This window comes from Portunus trituberculatus, chromosome 21 (assembly GCF_017591435.1).
Source record: "Portunus trituberculatus isolate SZX2019 chromosome 21, ASM1759143v1, whole genome shotgun sequence".
Lineage (NCBI taxonomy): Eukaryota > Metazoa > Arthropoda > Malacostraca > Decapoda > Portunidae > Portunus > Portunus trituberculatus.
Window position 1 is genome coordinate 18,577,233 of NC_059275.1, and position 19,760 is coordinate 18,596,992.

Sequence of the window (19,760 nt, forward strand, 5' to 3'; positions counted from 1 at the left end):
TATGTCTGTCTATTGTTTTTGTCTATCTGCGCCCCCTCTCTCTCTCTCTCTCTCTCTCTCTCTCTAAGCTAACACAATCTAACATCCAATTCAAGGAGGGGAAGAAAACAAGAGCATGATAACATCTTTCATAAACTGTGTTATGAAACGAAAAGGCGTCACTTTCCCTCCAACTTATTAAATCAGGAGGAGGAGGAGGAGGAGGAGGAGGAGGAGGAGGAGGAGGAGGAGGAGGAGGAGGAGGAGAATGTTTACACTTGCCCTTGGAAGCCTAACAGACACTGGGAGGAAATAGCCTTGTAATGGGAAACTATCTTATTTTGCCTTATTTCAAACTCGCCCTCCTTCGTTCTCTCTCTCTCTCTCTCTCTCTCTCTCTCTCTCTCTCTCTCTCTCTCTCTCCCTCCTTCCCTGAAACTCTCCTTCTACCCTAACTCGTTCGCGTAATTGCATTCTCCTCCTGCGTCTTGCCTCCTTTATTTATCTTTTTTTTTGTGCGCTCTCTCTCTCTCTCTCTCTCTCTCTCTCTCTCTCTCTCTGTTTACGTGTGTCCTGGCATCATATTTTTCCCTCAATTAAAAATTTTGCTCCGTGACGTTCGTGCATTGCTGTAATTATGCGATTTTTGTGTGACTGTCATGCATCACTTTGGAGTTCTTTATCTGCGCATTTTTCAGAGAGAGAGAGAGAGAGAGAGAGAGAGAGAGAGAGAGAGAGAGAGAGAGAGAGAGAGAGAGAGGATATACGAGGGGGCCGCGGTATTGAGAGAGGCTGGTCGATGGGGCTGAGGGATGGGGAGACACCTGGTATGGGCACGTGCAAGGGATGGATGGACTAGCGCGAGTGAGTGCGTGTGTGCTGGTGTTTATGTACCACACACACACACACACACACACACACACACACACACACACACACAGAGAGAGAGAGAGAGAGAGAGAGAGAGAGAGAGAGAGAGAGAGAGAGAGAGAGAGAGAGAGAGAGAGAGAGAGAGAGAGAGAGAGAGAGAGTAAAAATGTCTCAAAACAAGACTTTTTAAATAGAGAACAAAAATGTGATTCTTTAACCCCTTCACTACTGGGACGCATTTTTACCCGAGATTTGTGTACAATTAGACTATTTTATTGACATTAGGAAAGGTCTATGGAGGTCAGAAGATTAATGGCCACAGTCTTCACTATTTCAATTCCCCACATAAGTTTCTCAAGCTGTATAGAATCACGAAATAGTAAGCAGAATGAATATGGAAACGCGTCATGGTTGTGAAGCCGTTAAATAGAGCAACGAGAATAAAAACGAGAATTTTTAAGCGAGAATATGCATAGACAAAACACGAACATACCAAACTGTGACTTATATGTGATGATAGAGCGAGAGCGAGAGCGAGAGAGAGAGAGAGAGAGAGAGAGAGAGAGAGAGAGAGAGAGAGAGAGAGGAAAGCAAAAGTATATACCATATTCTAAAACACAGCCATCTCTCCACTGTATTCATCTCTAGTCAGGTTACACAAATTTTTAAAGGCGTTTTTGTGGTTAAGGTGAAATATTAACAAGATTTCTACAATATTATATAAAGAACCGCTGTTATGAACACGACTAATGATCTGTAGCCTTTGAAAATCGTCGTTGTGACGGAAGAGGAATGGAAGAGGACGAGAGAATGCAGAATGGAGGAATAACAGAGGAGGAGGAGGAGGAGGAGGAGGAGGAGGAGGAGGAGGAGGAAGACGACGATGGAGCGCAGACGAAGGAGATTATGACGTAAAATGAAGAGGTGAAGAGTAAATACGAAGAGGAGGACGACGTGTGCGAGGAAAATATCGTAAAGGAAGATAAGAATTACGTGAACAAGGATAAGGAGAATGAAGAAGAAAAAACGGAGATGAAGCAGATAAGCAAGGTGATATGGAGATTTACACGCCGCCTTGTCATTTCCCGATAGTTTGTTTCTGCTCACTACTCGATCGTTTGTTTGTGGTTATATTGCCCTAACTAATTTCAACCCCTTGAGCACCATGACGCGTTTCCATATTCACTGTGGTTGCTATTTGGTGATTTTATACAGCTTCAGAAACTTATGTGTGGGATTGAAATAGGAAAGACTGTGGCCATTAATATTCTGACCTTCATAGACCCTTCCTAATGTCAATAAAATGGTCTAATCGTATAAAATCTCAAAGTAAATATGTATTCCAGTACTGAAGGGGTTAAGTGAAAGACTACAGGGATAATAACCATAATTTTTGTTTTTTTATAATTCTATACGCAATTTTATGTAATATTATGGTATTTTTTCAAAGCCAAGTTGTAGAAGGTAAATCAGAAGTAAATAATGGCGATGATGATGAGGGAGAACCGGAAGAGGAAGAGGAGGAGGAGGAGGAGGAGGAGGAGGAGGAGGAGGAGGAGGAGGAGGAGGAGCAAGAGGAAGAGGTGGCGCTAACCAGTCTACATACCCCTGTCTGGTTTAGACTGCGCGAGAAGTAACGAAAGATGAACAAACGAGGAGCACAGGAGTCAAGGCAGGGATGGGTAGCTAACAGTGCCTGGCGTGCATATCTTGCCACGCTAAACACTATCGCTGAGAAATAATAATGAAACAATCACTCTCTCAGCAAGTGAACAAGCTAACAAGCGGGGGAGGAAGGGCGAAGAGGAGAGGGAACTGGGGAGAGGAGGGTTAGAGGCGATATGGGGAGGTGAGAGAGGGAAGGGATGGGGAGGAGTAATGGCGGAGACTTATGACGAGGAAGATGGGGGAGAAAAGAGTAGAGGACAATTTGGGAGGAAAATACGGAGGGAAGGAAAAATTGTAGAAGCTTTGCGAAGGATAGAATTGTAGGATAAAGAGAAGGAGGGAAGAAAGAAGGCTGAGAATAGGGGAGGGGAAGTAATGGATAGTTAATTACGAGCAGGTGGCGGCGTCTGGCAATCCGTCAACGCAGGAAGGAAAAACAAAAACAACAATACTTTCTGAAGGCAACCAGCAAGCCCAGCCAAGCCCCACGCCCTGCTGACTCTTGCCCCGTGACCCAAGCTGCTGCCACGCCACTGCTGGAACGCTACACGCTCAGCAGTAGCCACCGTCACGTCACCAAGTAGGTTTTCTTACACACACACAAACACACACACTCTCTCTCTCTCTTTCTGTCTCTTACAGATACAAACTTAGCTCACCGCCTTTCCTGTGCCTTCCTCTCTGGTCAGGGCCACTCTAGGTCACCAGTAGAGTCACCAGCAGGCAGGGCAGACGTCTCGGGTCACTCAACACACTCACTTACTCAAGAAACACTAGCTCGTCCGTCTCAGCTGACAGTCTGCTGCGCACTGTTGCCCACCAAGAGTCCTCCGGAACTGGCAGGATCTTGAATGGTCACGTGACAGCTTCGATACTTATTCCGAATCATGATGAGTGTTTTTAAAGTGTTTTATCTATATTTTCTTATTAATAGATACTTGGTGTGTCCTCTGTGTATTATTTATCACTGTGTTGAGTTGTGATGAGTCTTGAGTGTCTGTTGGGGAGTGTGGTGAGGTGGTGAGGTGCGGGAGTCGCTGCTTCGTTTGTTATGCTACGTGTCTGATGAGTGTGGACAGGACTTATAGTATGTGTGCATCATTCACATGGTTACTAATGGTGTGTCAGTATGTCAGTGTCAGTGTGCATACGCCTGGGTGAGTGAGGAAGGCATGGGACGTGAGTGAAGGGTGAGTGTGGTGAGTATGGTGGGTGGTGAGTGGTCGCTGGCGTGTGTGGCTGTGGTGGTGGTGGTGGTGATGGAGCAGAGAAGAGGCTGTTGCTCCTTAGAGTTTGGTTGGTAGGTGAGTTGGTAGGTGAGGGGAAAGTGAATGATCAAGACCATAGTTTAAAACACGTTTATTTTTGGAAAAATCATATACACAATACCCAGCATTTAATGCTTTCATTGAATGCAGACTGGAAAGAAGAATTTCGATAACGAATCAACTAAATTCTTATGATTCTATTATAAGAGCTAAAAAATGTATTTTACAGAATTGCAGACATTTTGAACTTTGTTGTAACAATGTTTTCTTCATGAGAAGTTGAATTTAGGATACAAATATACAACCACTGTAGAAATGCCACTCTACACTGCAGTCACGGGAAGAGTCACTGGCAGAGGGAACGTCCAGTATGTACAAAAAACAAGGGAAAGCGGCTCAGAAATCGGATAGAGTTTTACTACTACACAGTTACCTAACCATACGGGGTCCACTGACGCCAAAAACATCTTTATAAGATTACAATGTGGCAACACAACAGCACAGGAATAAGATAAACTATTTCGGTTGTTTTCCTTCTTCAGAATTCGTATAATGAGCAGGTCAAAATATATGGCAAAATGGAACTCAAAATATGGAAAGAGGATTAAATACCATGAAAGCAACAGAAAGGAAGTCTTCCTCGGTGCTCCCCGCGGACCGCCGCCGCTGCTCCACACATCAACAATTTGGACTTTTCCATCAATGAATTTGAGTTGAATTTTTCCCATAATTCTCGCGCCCATAACATTCTGATTGTGTAAATGAGAGAGAAACAGAGGAATTTTTTCACTGTTTTCACGACTCAGCTCCTTGACACTCGACACTTGAGACAGTCACTGATGCTACGCAGGCTGAGCGCAGCGCAGCGCAGGGCGGCGCTAGTCATGCCCTGCCCTGCTGCTGCTGCTGCTGCTGTTGCTGCTGCTGCTGCTGCCGCTGCTGCTGCTCGCCACTCATCTGGAGACTTCTCTTCATACGGGAGAGGAAACGAAAATATGATAAAAAAAACAAACAATACATAGAAAATAAAAACATAATGAAATAAAACAAAGAAAGCAGTACTCAATCCTCTTAAGTCGCCGGAAGTGAGCGCGCGAAACATTATTTTATTATTTTATTTATTTATTATTTTTTTGTTAGCAGGTCGATCAGCCGCTACAGTCAGCCGACAAACTGCTGCCCACCGCCTCCCGCACGGCTGCCTCCGGTGCGCTACAATGGCACTGGTCAGCCCTAACACAGAACATCACAGAAATAATATCGATATTGCTGCAGGTGTGAAAAGTGTTTGGGTTATTGATTCATTTATTTATTCAGTAGTAGTATTAATATTACCTTTATCTTATTATTTTTTTTTACAACAGTATCAACTTTCTTCTTGATTTATTTATTTTAGGGATTTTTTTGTGTATTTATTTAAATGTTACCTATGATACAAAGGTAAGTAGGAGTAGCGGCGAGTCCCTTTCAAGGTCACACTGTTGCCAGATGCCCCCAATACGTATACCTAAAGTTGGGTTGTCACTCGGGGATGGCAACACACTCCCTCCGTGAACCTGACCTCCTCGACTGGAAGGTGGAGGAAAAAAGACAAAAAGAGAGAGAAAAGAAGAAAAAGGAAGAGGAGAAAAAGGTTAAGTAAATGAGTGATAGAGGAGGAGGACAAGGAAGAGAAGACCAAGGAAGAGGATGAGGACAAGGATGAGGAAAAGGTAGGAAGATTGAGGAGGAATAGGAAGAAGAGGAGGAGGAAAACATGAAAGAAAAGACGATAGGATGAGACATAACACGCAAAAAAAAGTGATTTGGAGAAGATAGATAGATACAAGACGGAGGATAAAAGAAGAAAATGGTAACGAGAAAAGAGAAAGAGAGAGAGAGAGAGAAGGAGAAGGAGAATAAGAAGGGAGGGACTCTTACCACTAAAGCATTAACGTTTACATGTACTGGTATCATCACCGTAGTCTCTAGTTTTCCTTATAGATTTCCTCTGACCACAGTCGTAGTAACATCCGCTTGGAAAAAAAATAATCGAGGTATATTAATTTCTTTTTTTTAACCTTTAGTCAGTCTGTTGTTCTTCTCCTCTCCTTTATTCCCCACACAGTCGCGGAAGTCGTAAGCTCCCGCGTCCAAGTCCGGTGGGTCACCCGAAGACAACTCGTAATGTACAAGATGATAACTGCAATCGTATACAGGATTCACAAGTCGTATACAGCGTCACATTATCCTGTTCTTTCTCCTATAACAAAAATGCACGTCTGGCTCTGTAGTAGGTGTGGGTGGGGGAGGGGGAACGGAAAGTGTGTGTGTGTGTGTGTGTGTGTGTGTGTGTGTGTGTGTGTGTGTGTGTGTGTGTGTGTGTGTGTGTGTGTGTGTGTGTGTGTGCTTGTGTGTTTGTGTGTGTGTGTGCGTTTTGGGGGTAGATCACAGGAAACAATGTATGATCTGAGTGAGCGATACGTGTGTGTGTGTGTGTGTGTGTGTGTGTGTGTGTGTGTGTGTGTGTGTGTGTGCACTGTAGGTCACCACCGTGCGGGGTCATTCTGCCATCACACTTTTCCTGAGTTTGGGGTCACAGAGGCGAGCCAGGTCATCTGAGGTCACGTCTGACCCGACCTGCGGAGCGTCGCGGCGGTGTGGGCCTGGGAGGGTGGGGTGCTGCGTCACCTGTGCTGTTTCCACTGGCGGCTCGTGAGTCACCGCGGCACCGCCTTCGGGTTTCGGTGGTGGTTGGACTCGTGAACAAAACTGGGTTCTGGTGCAACACAATAATATACATATCACTTTCACGTTACTCTCGGCTCTCGGTACATGCGACGCACGGCACTTGGGGGCAGCAGGCCCGCGGAGCAGCGGCGTGCTGCTGGCGCGGCTGCCGCACCCACAGCGCTGCTGCTGCTGCTGCTGCCGCATTGGTTTTCGACGGTGGTGGTGGTGTCGTGACGTCACGGAGAGGAGCCGCTCCCGGTGCTGATCCTTGAGACGCCTCGGAGGTTACTGCCGCTGCTGCTGTGCTTGTGACGTCACGCTGCAACAGCGACGCCCCGCGCAGGCTGGTGGTGAGGTGTTGAGGTGATGATGATGATGATGAGCCACAACAGTAGCGGCGGCGGCGGGAAGGGTGTCATGCCCTGCCCGGCCCCGCCCTGCCACGCCCCTGCCCAGCCCGCGCCACTGTCCTCACCCCTGGCAGTCCACTCCTCACAAACGTTAACGCGCGAGACACCAAGAATATGTACACAGTTCCCCTGACGCTGCCGCCACGCGGGGCGCATACGCGCCGCGGGGGCACCGGCCGCCGGCTCGCCACAGTCCTCTCTGTCGCCGGCGGCCGCCACACTACCACACTCGGGGACTCTCGGTGCGGGGCTGCTCGTGGCTCAGGGCATCAGGGACACCACGCTCACGCTACTTGACCGCTACACGCTGCAAGACAACAAGAGGCACGTTAGAACACTGACTGGATGCACCAGGGTTATTATCACAAGCACTCATGAGACACAGGGCCACGGCAGACAGGCCGCGGCGCAGCCACACTGCTGGCACTCACTCACCGGACCTATAGATGATGCGGGTAGTTGTATGCGGCCGCCGGGTGTCCGTAGTAGGCGGCGGCGGCGGCATGGTCGGTGTAGGGGTCTGAGCGGAACATATGCTGCTGCCCGTCCATCATGTAGCCCATGGACGCCGCATCGGGGGAGTAGGCGCCGGCCGGACCTGGAAAGTGCGGCACTGTGGCCAACATGTTTATTACCTCGGAGTTCCGCGTTAGTGGCAACCTACGATGCCTACACCTGAGAGGACCCGCTGCGGGGCGACTAACACCTACTCAAGGCGCTACTCAACCAGAGACACTACCTCACTGCCAACCTACTCTGTTCACCACCACTACAGTGTGAATCCAGACAGAGAGAGAGAGAGAGAGAGAGAGAGAGAGAGAGAGAGAGAGAGAGAGAGAGAGAGAGAGAGAGAGAGAGAGAGAGAGAGAGAGAGAGAGAGAGAGAGAGAGAGAGAGAGAGAGAGAGAGAGAGAGAGAGAGAGAGAGAGAGAGAGAGAGAGAGAGAGAGGTCCTCCATTCCTTTCCATGAGTCCTGAGGGTGTGTTGAGTCTCCCCTTCACCCCTTCCCTTCCCCCTTCAATATGAGAGATTAATCACCACGAGTGTGTGACTGAAGAGGAGGAGGAGGAGGAGGAGGAGGAGGAGGAGGAGGACTAGAACCTACCGGAAAATAAACAAAGGCAGATAAACAAACAAACAAACAAACAAACTCACACACACACACACACACACACACACACACACACACACACACACACACACACACACACACACACACAGCATTCATTGTTTGCACACGGCTGAAGGCAAATGAAACACACACACACACACACACACACACACACACACACACACACACACACACACACACACACACACACACACCCCGACTTTTCACTCGTAGACAATTTTAGTGAAATGAAGAGAGGCCGCCGTAGGCAAGAGACCGACAAAAGAGGGCGTTGGTGTCTTTGTCTCCGTTATAATGGTCGGCGGATCTGTACCGCTGAAGAAGACTGGCCGCCATAACGTCCAAAGAAAACAATGCTTCTCCTTCTTTGTCTTCTCTTCCTCAATGGCAGTGGAAGGTGGGATTTGGTGTTGAAGGTTCACAGTAATGGAGGAGGAGGAGGAGGAGTTGGAGGAGAAAGAAAGTGGAGAAGGAGGAGGAGGAGGCTAGGAAACAGAACAAGAAAAGGGATATTCCAATAGAAAGCCAGATGAAATGAAATGTAAAGAGTAAGAAAAGAAATGATAAAGGAAAGGATGCAATACAACACACACACACACACACACACACACACACACACACACACACACACACACACACACACACACACACACACACACACACACACACACAAGGAATAGACAAAAAAATATCCCATAAACTAAAAAGAATAAAATAAAAACAAAAATAAACAAAGATTTAGATGAAACAAAGACAGAGAGAAAGAAAGAGAGAGAGAGAGAGAGAGAGAGAGAGAGAGAGAGAGAGAGAGAGAGAGAGAGAGAGAGAGAGAGAGAGAGAGAGAGAGAGAGAGAGAGAGAGAGAGAGAGAGAGAGAGAGAGAGAGAGAGAGAGAAAGCGACGAAAAGAAGAAGTACAAGAAGAAGAAGAAGAAGAAGAAGAAGAAGAAGAAGAAGAAGAGGAGGAGAAAAAAAGAAGAAAAAGAGGAGAGACAGAGACGAAAACACTGTATGAAGGAGGCACAGAGGCTGAGGATTAAGAGTAAATACAAGGCACTCTAGCACCACCCCCTCTCTCCCTCCTTGCCAATCCGTCATGGGCTGTCAAAATGCATAAAAGTAGGCCTCTCCTCCAGCAGGCCTAAGAGGATTTCTCAATCAGCTGATGAGAATCTCCCCACCGGCCAGTGCTGGAGGCGAGAACCTGAGACGAGGGAGGGAGGGAGAGGGAGAGAGAGAGAGGGAGAGAAAAAGACAGGAGGGAGGGAGAAAAAGAGAACGGTGTGGAGGGAAAGGAAAACGAGAGGGGGAGGAAAAATAGTGAAGAAAGGAGAATGGAAAGACTGAGAGAGGAGGGAAAATCGAGGGAGAGGGAGGAAAAAATTGGAACAAGGAGAATGGAGAGACGAAGGCATGGAAAAGAGTATGGGAGGGAAAAATTGTGGAGGGAGAGAATACTGAAGAAGAGAAAACGGAGGGAGAGAAAAGAGTGAGTGGAGAGAAAGAGAAAGAGAGAAAGGGAGAGAGGGGAAGACGAAGGAGGAAGAAGAATGGGGAGAGGTGGAGGAGAGAAATCTTGGGGAGAAAGTGAAGGAAAGGGAATTTCTGAACAAAGAGAGAGAGAGAGAGAGAGAGAGAGAGAGAGAGAGAGAGAGAGAGAGAGAGAGAGAGAGAGAGAATATAACCACTAATAATTCAAACTTCAAATAACTATGAGATCATCCACGTTAATTTCAACAGAACCAGCATAGTTCTCCCTTTAAACCCTCCAAATACTGAACTAAATATAAGAAAAGGAGAGAAAGAGAAAGAGAAAGAGGTAAAGAGAAAGAGAAGGTTGGTGAGACAATGACAATTTACAAACCAACTTTTCTTCCTTCTTCCTCCTTCTCCTCCTCTTCCTTTCCCTTGAATGCAAACAATATTCTAACTATACTTTAACTTACATACCTATTCACACACTACAAACTACAAACAAATGCTCACGCCCTTGCACACACCAGGAAGAGTGTTGGTGGAGCTGTGTGAGGTGCAGCAACACTACAGGTAACAAGGCATGCAAGAAACACACACACTACTCAGCTACGGGATGCAACAAGCAACACAACACAACACAAGCAAGTCAGGTCAACACGATGCATGGATGGACAGAGGCATAAGAGGCAGGTTAGTTTGAGCTTAACCCCTTCAGTACTGGGAAGCATTTTTACCTTTTTCTGGTGTGATTAGATGGTTTTATTTGCACTAGGAAGGGTCTATAGAGGTCAGGAGATTAATTAATGGCCAGTCTTCACTCTTTTAATCGCTACATAAGTTTCTGAAGCTGTTTCAACTCACGAAATAATAACTAGAATGAATATGGAAACGTGTCATTTTTACCTTGAGTTTTGGGCATTATAAAGCGATTTTGTTGACATTAGGAAGGGTTTATGGAGGTCAGGAGATTAATTAGTGGCCAGTCTTCACTAATTTAATCCCCCCCACTCGAGTTTCTGAAGCTGTATCAAACCAACCAAGCAGTAACCACAATGGATATGGAAACGCGTCCTGGTACTGAAGTGGTTAATACTAGTGAAGCAATGTGTGTGCAATGCTTGGCTTAAATTCAGAGTTTTATTAGTTCTTTTTATGTGAGTGTATTATATTTTCTAGTAATTAAGCATTTTTCTTACCGCTAATGTGGGTCTTTAAAATTTAGTAAATTTTTTTTTTTTTGTATATTCATATTTTTCACTAGTAATTAACGTATTTTTCCTTGCCGTTAATATGGCTATTTCAGTTTCAGTAAATATTTTTTCTAGTAATTAAGCAGTTTCTTAATACCAAAATGGATTTGTACCCTGTTTTATGTGAAGAATTTTGTAGAGTTTTGATGAGTGTTGGGTAATGTTGACATGTGTGAAGGGAATGAATGGCTGGCTGGCTGGCTGGCTGGTTTTCAAGGATAACATTATGAAGCTGTGTAAAGTACGTGACTGTACAATATGATAAGACTGTTACTCGTGGGCCAAGGCAAAATTCACTGATAACACTCATAACAAATACTATCGATACGAACAAACTCTGGAATTGACTTTAAGAATTCGATTATCAACCTTGGAACTTTTTAGAACATATTTAACCTCCTCGGTACTGGGACACATTTCTATCTTGAGTTTTCGAAAAGATTAGACGATTTTATTTGCATTAAGAAGAATCTATGGACGTCAGGAGATTAATGGCCACAGTCCTCACTATTTCAACCCCACATTAGTTTCTGAAGCTGTATAAAATCACCAGAATGAATATGGAAACGTGTCATGATACTGAAGAGGTTAAGATAAAACGTATTAGTGGATACCCTTGATAAATAAAAGACAACATTTCTGATCTTCATGTCTTTCTCAGGATCTTCAAATATATCCTTCTAAAAAAAAAAAAAAATGTTTCCCTGATGACACAAATACACAAGTCCACCATAGATAATCAAACCATTTCCTTCAACACAGTCCTTCCCCAGCTCTCATTCCCCTCTGCCAAAACTGCCTCACCCCCTGCCAAACCATGCACTGTCCACACTCCGATCACCTTCCCCCTACAATACACAATACTTAACCTCACTTACCCTTACCTAACCTCACCAATCTCCCTTCAACGCGTCAGTACCTCCCTTACCTATACATTCCCTCCTATATCCCAGCTCACCCTTCCCGCCACCCCTGCGCCCTGCCCTCCCTTTCCTACGCACTGCAGAGGCCACAACAGTCCGGCACTACTCTAATTAATGACACTGTTTACCGGCCAGCCTTTCCCTCGCTCGGCTTACGCGTGGCTGCAGCAGAGTAACTATAAATAAAAGGGTGTTTTGGTCCATTCTTCCGCCGCCGATAGATGGCACTGGTTATCAATACTGGTGGAGATAGGGCGCTCCAGAGACTGAGACAGAGACAGAGAGAGAGAGAGAGAGAGAGAGAGAGAGAGAGAGAGAGAGAGAGAGAGAGAGAGAGAGAGAGAGAGTTTTTCTGGTCTTTCCTAAGTTGTCTAATATATGAGACAAGGTGATTCTCTCTCTCTCTCTCTCTCTCTCTCTCTCTCTCTCTCTCTGTACTCTCCCCTAAAAAAAATGCTTCCCCAAACCGCAGTCTCTTCTGTCCAACTTTGCTTATTTTCCTTAATATTCTTGGCCCAAAGTGTCCTCCGGTGGGTGGAGGGGGGGTGGAGGGGTGGAAGGGTGGAGGGAAAGGGAGGACAGAGAGACACGCTTCCAAATGAGTCCCTGTGTCCCTGTGTCCCTCCTGCCGCTTCTTCAGGAGGGATTTTCTTCTTCTTCTGTTTCTCTTCTTCTTCTTCTTCTTCTTCTTCTTCTTCTTCTTCTTCTTCTTCTTCTTCCTTCTGCTATCCTTTATCATATTCCTTTTTTTTGTTGTTGTTTTTCATTTCTTTGAGTTGTGTCGTGTCGTGTGTCTCTCTCTCTCTCTCTCTCTCTCTCTCTCTCTCTCTCTCTCTCTCTCTCTCTTTGGTGGGGTTGGTTTCTCTACATTTTCTTTCTCGTTTCTCTGCAAGATTTATTTCCCGTTTCTCGTTTTCTTTGGAGTGTTTTCTCTTCTTTGCTTCTTTTCCTAATTGGTTTCTGTTTCCCTTTCTCTATTCTATTCCTTCTCTTTGTCTTATTTGTTACTTGTTGCTATTTTTCTTTTATTTTTGAGCTCTCCATGTCTTTCTTCTCTTTCTCTCTCTCTCTCTCTCTCTCTCTCTCTCTCTCTCTCTCTCTCTCTCTCTCTCTGTCTTTCTCAGTGTCTATTTACTTTTTGCCTATAATATATATCTCCCACATTCTTCCTCTCTCTCTCTCTCTCTCTCTCTCTCTCTCTCTCTCTCTCTCTCTCTCTCTCTCTCTCTCTCTCTCTCTCTCTCTCTCTCTCTCTCTCTCTCTCTCTCTCTCTCTCTCTCTCTCTCTCTCTCTCCATCCCTCCCATATAGAGCATCTCCATCCCTCCCATATCTCCTCTCTCTCTCTCTCTCTCTCTCTCTCTCTCTCTCTCTCTCTCTCTCTCTCACACCCTCATCGCCGCCAGACAATTACTACCACAATTACTATTTCCTCTCTAGATTCATTGTTCCTTCCTTTAACACACACACTCACACACACACACACACACACACACACACACACACACACACACACACACACACACACACACATGATCCAACATCTCGTCACTGTCTTGTCTTCTTTCCTTTATTCTCCTCCTTTTCCTCCTCCTACTACAGTGTGAGGAGGAGGAGGAGGAGGAGGAGGAGGAGGAGGAGAAGACTGTTCATGCTTCCTCCTCCTCCTCCTCTTCTTCCTCTTCCTCCTCTTTCTCCTCGTCGTCCTCCTCCTCCGGGTTCTTCCTTTATCACTAATAGTTATCTTCATGATGGCTTCTTCTTAGGGGGCCTTGCCATTAGCTCTCCCATAAGTCCCCTGGTTTACGAACACGTCATATCGTCCGTTTTTGTTCGTAATGTGAGATACGTTCGTTTTTTCCACCTACTTTCCTCTCTCTCTATCACTATTTCTGCTTCAAAGTGTTCGTCACGTGGTGGTGGTGGTGGTGGTGGTGGTCTGGAGTGTGCTGGTGGTGGTGGTCGTGGTGGTGTTTAGCAACTCTACTCTCTCTTACAGCGGGAAACCATCTTAGGTACCATTTATCAATACTTTTGGGGTATAATAATGACACATGGGAAATGGGGCGCAATATCACTCTTGGGGACACACACACACACACACACACACACACACACACACACACACACACACACACAGTAGAGATGAAAGGCTAATGTTTTTCTTTCTTCCTTTTTTTTCTTTTACATTACTTTCACGCCATTTACTTTCTTATCCATCAAGACTATCCATCTCTTCCACATATCCAGCCAGGGTCACTCATAAACATGCACTATTCCACTATTCCATTCCACATGTTGCCCTTCCTCCACTTATCTGTCATTATTAGAGCCAATCCACCTACTTTTTTTTTTCCTTCCATCTTCTGTTCCATTTTATATCTATCAATTTATTCATCCATGCATCCATTCCAGCCACTCAGACGCCCATTCATTCCTCAGTCATCCATACCACCATATATCTCTGCCCCATTTCCATACACCACATCATCTTATTCCCTTCCCTTCCCTTCGCTTTCTGTCCCGTCCCGTCCCGTCCGCCATCCCATTCCCTTCACTCTCTTAACGATCTGCTCTTCATCTCCTTCTGAAGTCACATCCCAGTCACGTCATCTCGAACAGAACATCCCATCTCTCTCTCTCTCTCTCTCTCTCTCTCTCTCTCTCTCTCTCTCTCTCTCTATTTACATTCTATCTCTCATCCAGCTTTTTCTCCTTCATTATTTCCTATTCTCCTATAATTCCTTCTCCTCCTTTCTTCTCCCTTCCAGCATCCTCTCTTCTTATTCCTTTTCCTCTCTAGTATTCTCCTTTTCTCTCCCTTTCATTCAGTACTCTCATGCCCTCTTTTTCTCCTCCTTTCCTCTCCTTCTCGCACTCTATCTCCCTTCCTCTCCTTCAACACTCTCCCTTCCTCTCCCCCCCTTTCATTCACTACTCTCATCCTCTCTCGTATTTTCCTCCCAAACTCCCTTGCTCTCTTCTATCTTCTCTCGCTCCAGCACGTTCTCTCCCTTCCTCTCCATCTCTTCCCTCTCTTCCTCTCCCCACAAGTAAACAGTGACGCTCCCTTGTGGTCAACGTTCACTCTTGATGACATGAGTTTTGTGATCTAAATGGTCCCTTCTCGGCCTCATTCGTAATGGATATTCCCTCATTTACCCTCATTTCCCCTCCATCTCTTCCCTTCCTTTTTTTTTTCGGCTTTTCCTACGAAGGGGAATCTCTCTCTCTTTCTGTGTGACTTTCTCTCTTTCTTTCTTATCCTTTTAGCTTCTTATTTTTATCTTTCTGTTTTTTCACTTACTTCTTTTCTGGTTCTCATATTCTTACTTATTCCCCCTTTCTTTCTTCATTATTCCTATTTGTATCATAATTCTTTTCATCCTCCCATTTCCTCTTCTTCATCTCCCTTTTTCCACCTTATTCTTCCTCTCTTTTCGTCCTCCACTCTCGTATTTTCCCTTCCTCCATTCCTCACCCTCTTCATCCTCCTGTTTCCTCCCCCGTTCGTCTCCCAGGCCTCATCATCCTCCCCTCCGTCCATTCATCTCCGCAGCATCCCTCTGTGATTCTCCTCCGATATGCAAAGTTAAGTAACGCTGCCGCCTTCTCAGATGGATGGAAAGCGACTGTCCCCTCACTGTCTCCCTCGCTGGCTGGCTGACTGACTGACTGACTGACTGGGTAACTGGCTGGGTGGCTGAATGACTGGCTGGATGGCTGATTGAATGACTGAGTGACTGGCTGGGTGGCTGATTGATGGACTGACTAACTGAATAACTGACTGACTGAATGAATGAATGAACTGACTGACTGGCTGACTGACTGACTGACTGACTAGCTGGGTGGTTGACTGGCTGACTGTCTGACAGGCTGGGTGACTGAATGAGTGACTGGTTGACTAACTTAAATCAGCTGACCTGACTGGAAACCTTCGAACTTAATCAGCTGACCTTATTGGAATCCTTCACTACATTCTGACTACTGGCTGTGTCCTTTCCTCGTCCTTGAAGTCATCCAGTTCACCTATCTTCGTATTAATTCATGTATCAGTCTTTCCTCTCACCACATTATTGATTTGCTCTATATACCATCTCTCTCTCTCTCTCTCTCGCTAAATCACCCCAAAACATCATCAAAATAAACGATCCTACAGAATAACTGCCTACCTAACTTCATTTACCTTCCCCACGTCCGTCTTTCACACCGCCGAGGACTAAAATGACGAGATAATCAGGTGAATGAGTAAACATATTGCGATTTGCCCCATCAATGTGTCGCCGCCTCGGGAACGCTTCCAAATTTTAGTGAATACCTCAACTTGGCGGGGTATTCTTTACGGTGCAGCGGAGAAGGAGGAGGAGGAGGAGGAGGAGGAGGAGGAGGAGGACCCGATCACCACTGCAACTTTTCCGCAAGATGGCACCACGTTTCTCTTCGTCTTTTTCACAAGGAGTTCAACACAAGCGAGTCTTTTTTAGCTCCTCCGGCGGGGACTTCTGTGTTTCAATGGGAAGAATACCGACACTCCAGGCTCTCAAAGTAGACTGGGGGTGGAGTGGAAGGGGAGGTTGTGGGAGTACCTATTTCCTCTCCTCCCTATCTACCCCCCTTCCCTCTTCGGTGCATCAAAGAGCATCCGAATCACCTGGATTAATTGGGAGAGATTGTAAGTGTGAATGGGAGGAGGAGGAGGAGGAGGAGGAGGAGGAGGAGGAGGAGGAGGAGGAGGAGGAGGAGGAGGTGCGAGGTGAGTCTCTCTTTCTCTTTCTCTCTCTTGTTGCCGTAATGGATCTGGGAGTACAAGGTCACAGGGAGGTCTTTCGTAAGTGCCATTCATGTATTTTTTATCTCCTCTTCTCCTCCTCTTCCTCCTCCTCCTCCTAGTCTTCTTTTCCTCTCCTCGCCTGTGTGTTGTTCTCCTAAAGCTTCCTCAGTGAATGGTCCGGGAAGCGAGTCACTTTCGCTCTTGTGTAACTCGGCGCCCTTAATCTTCCCGCCACCCGAGTCTTGGCTCATCTGCATTTAAGCTTAATTTCATCACAGACACATACCTCTCCTCCTCCTCCTCTTCTTCCTCTTCCTGCTCTTTCCCTTCCTTCTTCCCTCCCTGCCTATCTCTCCTCCGTCTCACCCTTTCTTCTCCCTCTCTCCCACTCTCTCTTTCCCTGCCTTCCTCCTCCTCCTAGTCCGCCTCCATAACTCCTTTCAATCCCTAAATCTAGCATTGAGGAGGAAGCCCAGAAAAGTTCCCATTTCCTTCACTTCTAATCCGAGAAAACATAGAGTGGCAAATCCGCTGCCGACTTTAATATCCGTTTTCTATAAGAACGCCAGAGTTTCACCGCCAACTACGCTAATCGCCCATCCTCCTCTTCCGCCGCCCTCCACCACGGCCTACCACTCGCTCCCTTCCTCTCTCCCTCCCTCACCGCCAGACACCTATTGATGCACTATTACCTTGTCGCGGCCACTCCGAGAAATAGTAAGCGGAGTGCCAAGGAAACGAGATCAAGTCACAGTTTAACTACACAAAGACGGCGGAGAGGACGGGGAGCGGCGGCAGACCCAGGCAGGCAGGGGAAGGGGCCGCAGGGAGGAGGAGTAGGAGGAGGAGCAGGAGGGGGGGTGAAGTTTTAAACAAGCTCGCAACATGTTAATGAGGGAGGGAAATGGAAAAACATTTATGGAAAGTAGGCAACCGTGAATTTTTCATCAGCCGCCTAAATGGAAAACTTTGGGGAACGCTTTTAATTTGATGTGCGGCGGAGCTGGTGAATGGAGAGAGCGAGGGTGAGTCCCCGCGAGCCGCTTTGTTGCCCGGCCCATGCCGTGCTGGGCTGATTCCGCCGCCGCCGCCGCCGCCGCCTCCGTCCTCCCTCCCTCCGCGGTGCGCCTCCTCTCGCTTAGGGCGCCTCCGCTGCCTCAATTGGGCGGCAGCGGATTGCCACGCGCGATTGTATTACTGAACACGCCGAACGAAAACTTATGAATCGCGGTCGTTGCTGTGAAATATTAATCTAAAATCCATATTAATGCACGTTACCTAATCACTTAACAGGGATTTATTTCTGCCTCCCGCCGCGCCTTACAGCCTTACAGACTCACAGCCTTACAGCGTGGCGCGGCGGGCTTTTTCTTCCGTAGTTCTGTTAAAAACACAAAAAAGAGAATTGGTTGCACAGGTTCATCCTGCACGGCTCTTGGTGTTAGGGTTCATCTTAAGACTAGTAGTAGTTAGGATCATGCAGTCATGCGGTGGGACAAGCAATTAGTAGAAGATTCATGATGCAGAGGCAACAGCAGATTGGTCAGAGGGAGAGATTGAGGCCTAACTCGGCGCTCCTCCTGCAGCTCCTGGATGCTCCTGCCGTGTACTGCTGCGGCGTCTGTCTCTCCCACTACTAGTATACTAGTTACTCTACCTGCGGCCTCGGCCACGCTGGAGACTTGTTAATAGCGACAGAGTTGTTATCTACCAACCACAACATTACATCTCTTTCCTCTACTGTACGGCAGTCACGAACTCTACTGGCAAACTCCGGCTACTGAACAGTCACCCCGGCGGTCGCGAGGGCTGCGGGCGGCGGGGCGGACGGGAGGACACTCGCGCCCACCCCGCGCCGCGGCCCTCGCAGGGGTACATAACACTACACTGATCGCCGGCCAGGGCAAGCCGGCCGACGCCGCTAAGGAGAGACTTTGTGGCGTCTCTCCCGCAGGCGAGCCGCTTGTTGCCTGAGTGACGGGCCAATCTGAATGACTGACTGTCTGTCTGACTGACTGACTTACCAGCACGGTTACTTTGATCAATCATAGGCTGCACTATACGACGGCGCGCATTGATGAACCTTGGGGAGGAGAGAGAGAGAAAAGAGGGTTAGGACGTGAAGCAGTGCGGCGCCAACACCACACCCCGCCGCACCCCGGGGAGGGTGGAGGTGGGGGGCTTTCTCCCGGCGGAGCCTGAGAGGGTTACGGTCTTAGAGAAGCCATGGGGGGCGCCGGCCATGCAGCATGAGGGGCGAAGCAGTTGTGGCAAACGCGGCGAGGGCCGCGCCTGCCGCCACTGTTCCAAGTGACACAGACACTGGTGACAGAGAGAAAGGCGCACAAAGCTGAGGCGACCCCATGGCTTCCCGTGACCGCTGGCTGACCCCCGGGGCCTCCAGTACCCCGGGCCCTGGGTCTGTGGCCGGGCTGGTGAGGCAAGCGTGAAGCAGAGGGAGACAGTGCACGCGTGGGTGAATATGGGTGTAAACGTGGGTAGGATTGTGTGGGCGTGTGGCTGGTGTGTGCTCCCGCACCCGCGCCCCCACACGCCTCTTGGGGCAGGCAGCCTGCTTCTGGGCCTCAAACGAAGGCTCCTGGTGTGACGGTGCCTGCCGCAGCGAGGGCGTGGGGCTGCGGGAGCGGGCGGGCGTGAGCTGTGTTACGGAACGACTTACCACTGGCGCCCGCACGGTTCGACTGATCTATGAGCGGCTGAACTATCCGCCGGCGGGCATTGATAAACCTGTGGGGTAGTCAGGGTAAGGCTTAATGCTAACACTGCACTGCGACACCTGTCACCTGTGAACACTTGGGACAAAAGTGACCAGGAGGGTGAAGGCAAGGTAAGGCTGGCACACACACGCTGTCACTGGCGAGCAGCGTGGCGACACACCCTTCACCGCGCACCAGCGTGACGCACTGGTGGCGGTAAGATTAATGCTATTATAAAGGTTATGCAATATATTTGTTATGAATCAATAAATGAATTTGATAAAAAGAAAAAAAATCAATCACACATGGAAATGAAATGCAAGGACAATATCATCCATAAGAGGGCGGCGTCGCTGCTCCACCCGCGGCACCTGGAACAAACACAGCTTACATCTACAATAACAATGAACACAAGCAACACGTGGAATTGAAAGAGCCGATGCCGAGTCCCAGATTCATCCCAATAAAAGGACGGAAATTCCCTCTCCCTCTCTTTATCAGCTACCCGTAAAACGCCTCTTACTCCTCCCTCACTCCACCTCTCACGATTTTCTCTCATCTTCGCTGTTTTTCTCCCCCTGTCGGTCA

At 47.5% G+C, this 19,760-nt stretch overlaps 1 protein-coding gene across 24 annotated transcripts in view; it reads right to left on the reverse strand.

Annotated features, from left to right (window-relative positions):
• Positions 1–3,861: 3,861 nt before the first annotated feature.
• LOC123507147 (homeobox protein Meis1-like) overlaps positions 3,862–19,760 on the reverse strand; it is a 518,053-nt gene continuing 502,154 nt past the window's right edge. For 19 of the 24 annotated variants that reach the window (XM_045259776.1, XM_045259787.1, XM_045259783.1 and 16 more), the window contains 3 exons: positions 19,136–19,203; positions 7,343–7,520; positions 3,862–7,214 (listed from right to left, as the gene is read on the reverse strand). In XM_045259776.1, coding sequence (XP_045115711.1) covers positions 7,348–7,520; positions 19,136–19,203 — 241 coding nt within the window. In that variant the 3' untranslated portion in view covers positions 3,862–7,214; positions 7,343–7,347. Of the gene's footprint in view, positions 7,215–7,342; positions 7,521–18,479; positions 18,539–19,135; positions 19,204–19,760 lie in introns of all 24 variants that reach the window. The other 5 variants (XM_045259771.1, XM_045259767.1, XM_045259765.1 and 2 more) reach the window with 5 other exon arrangements.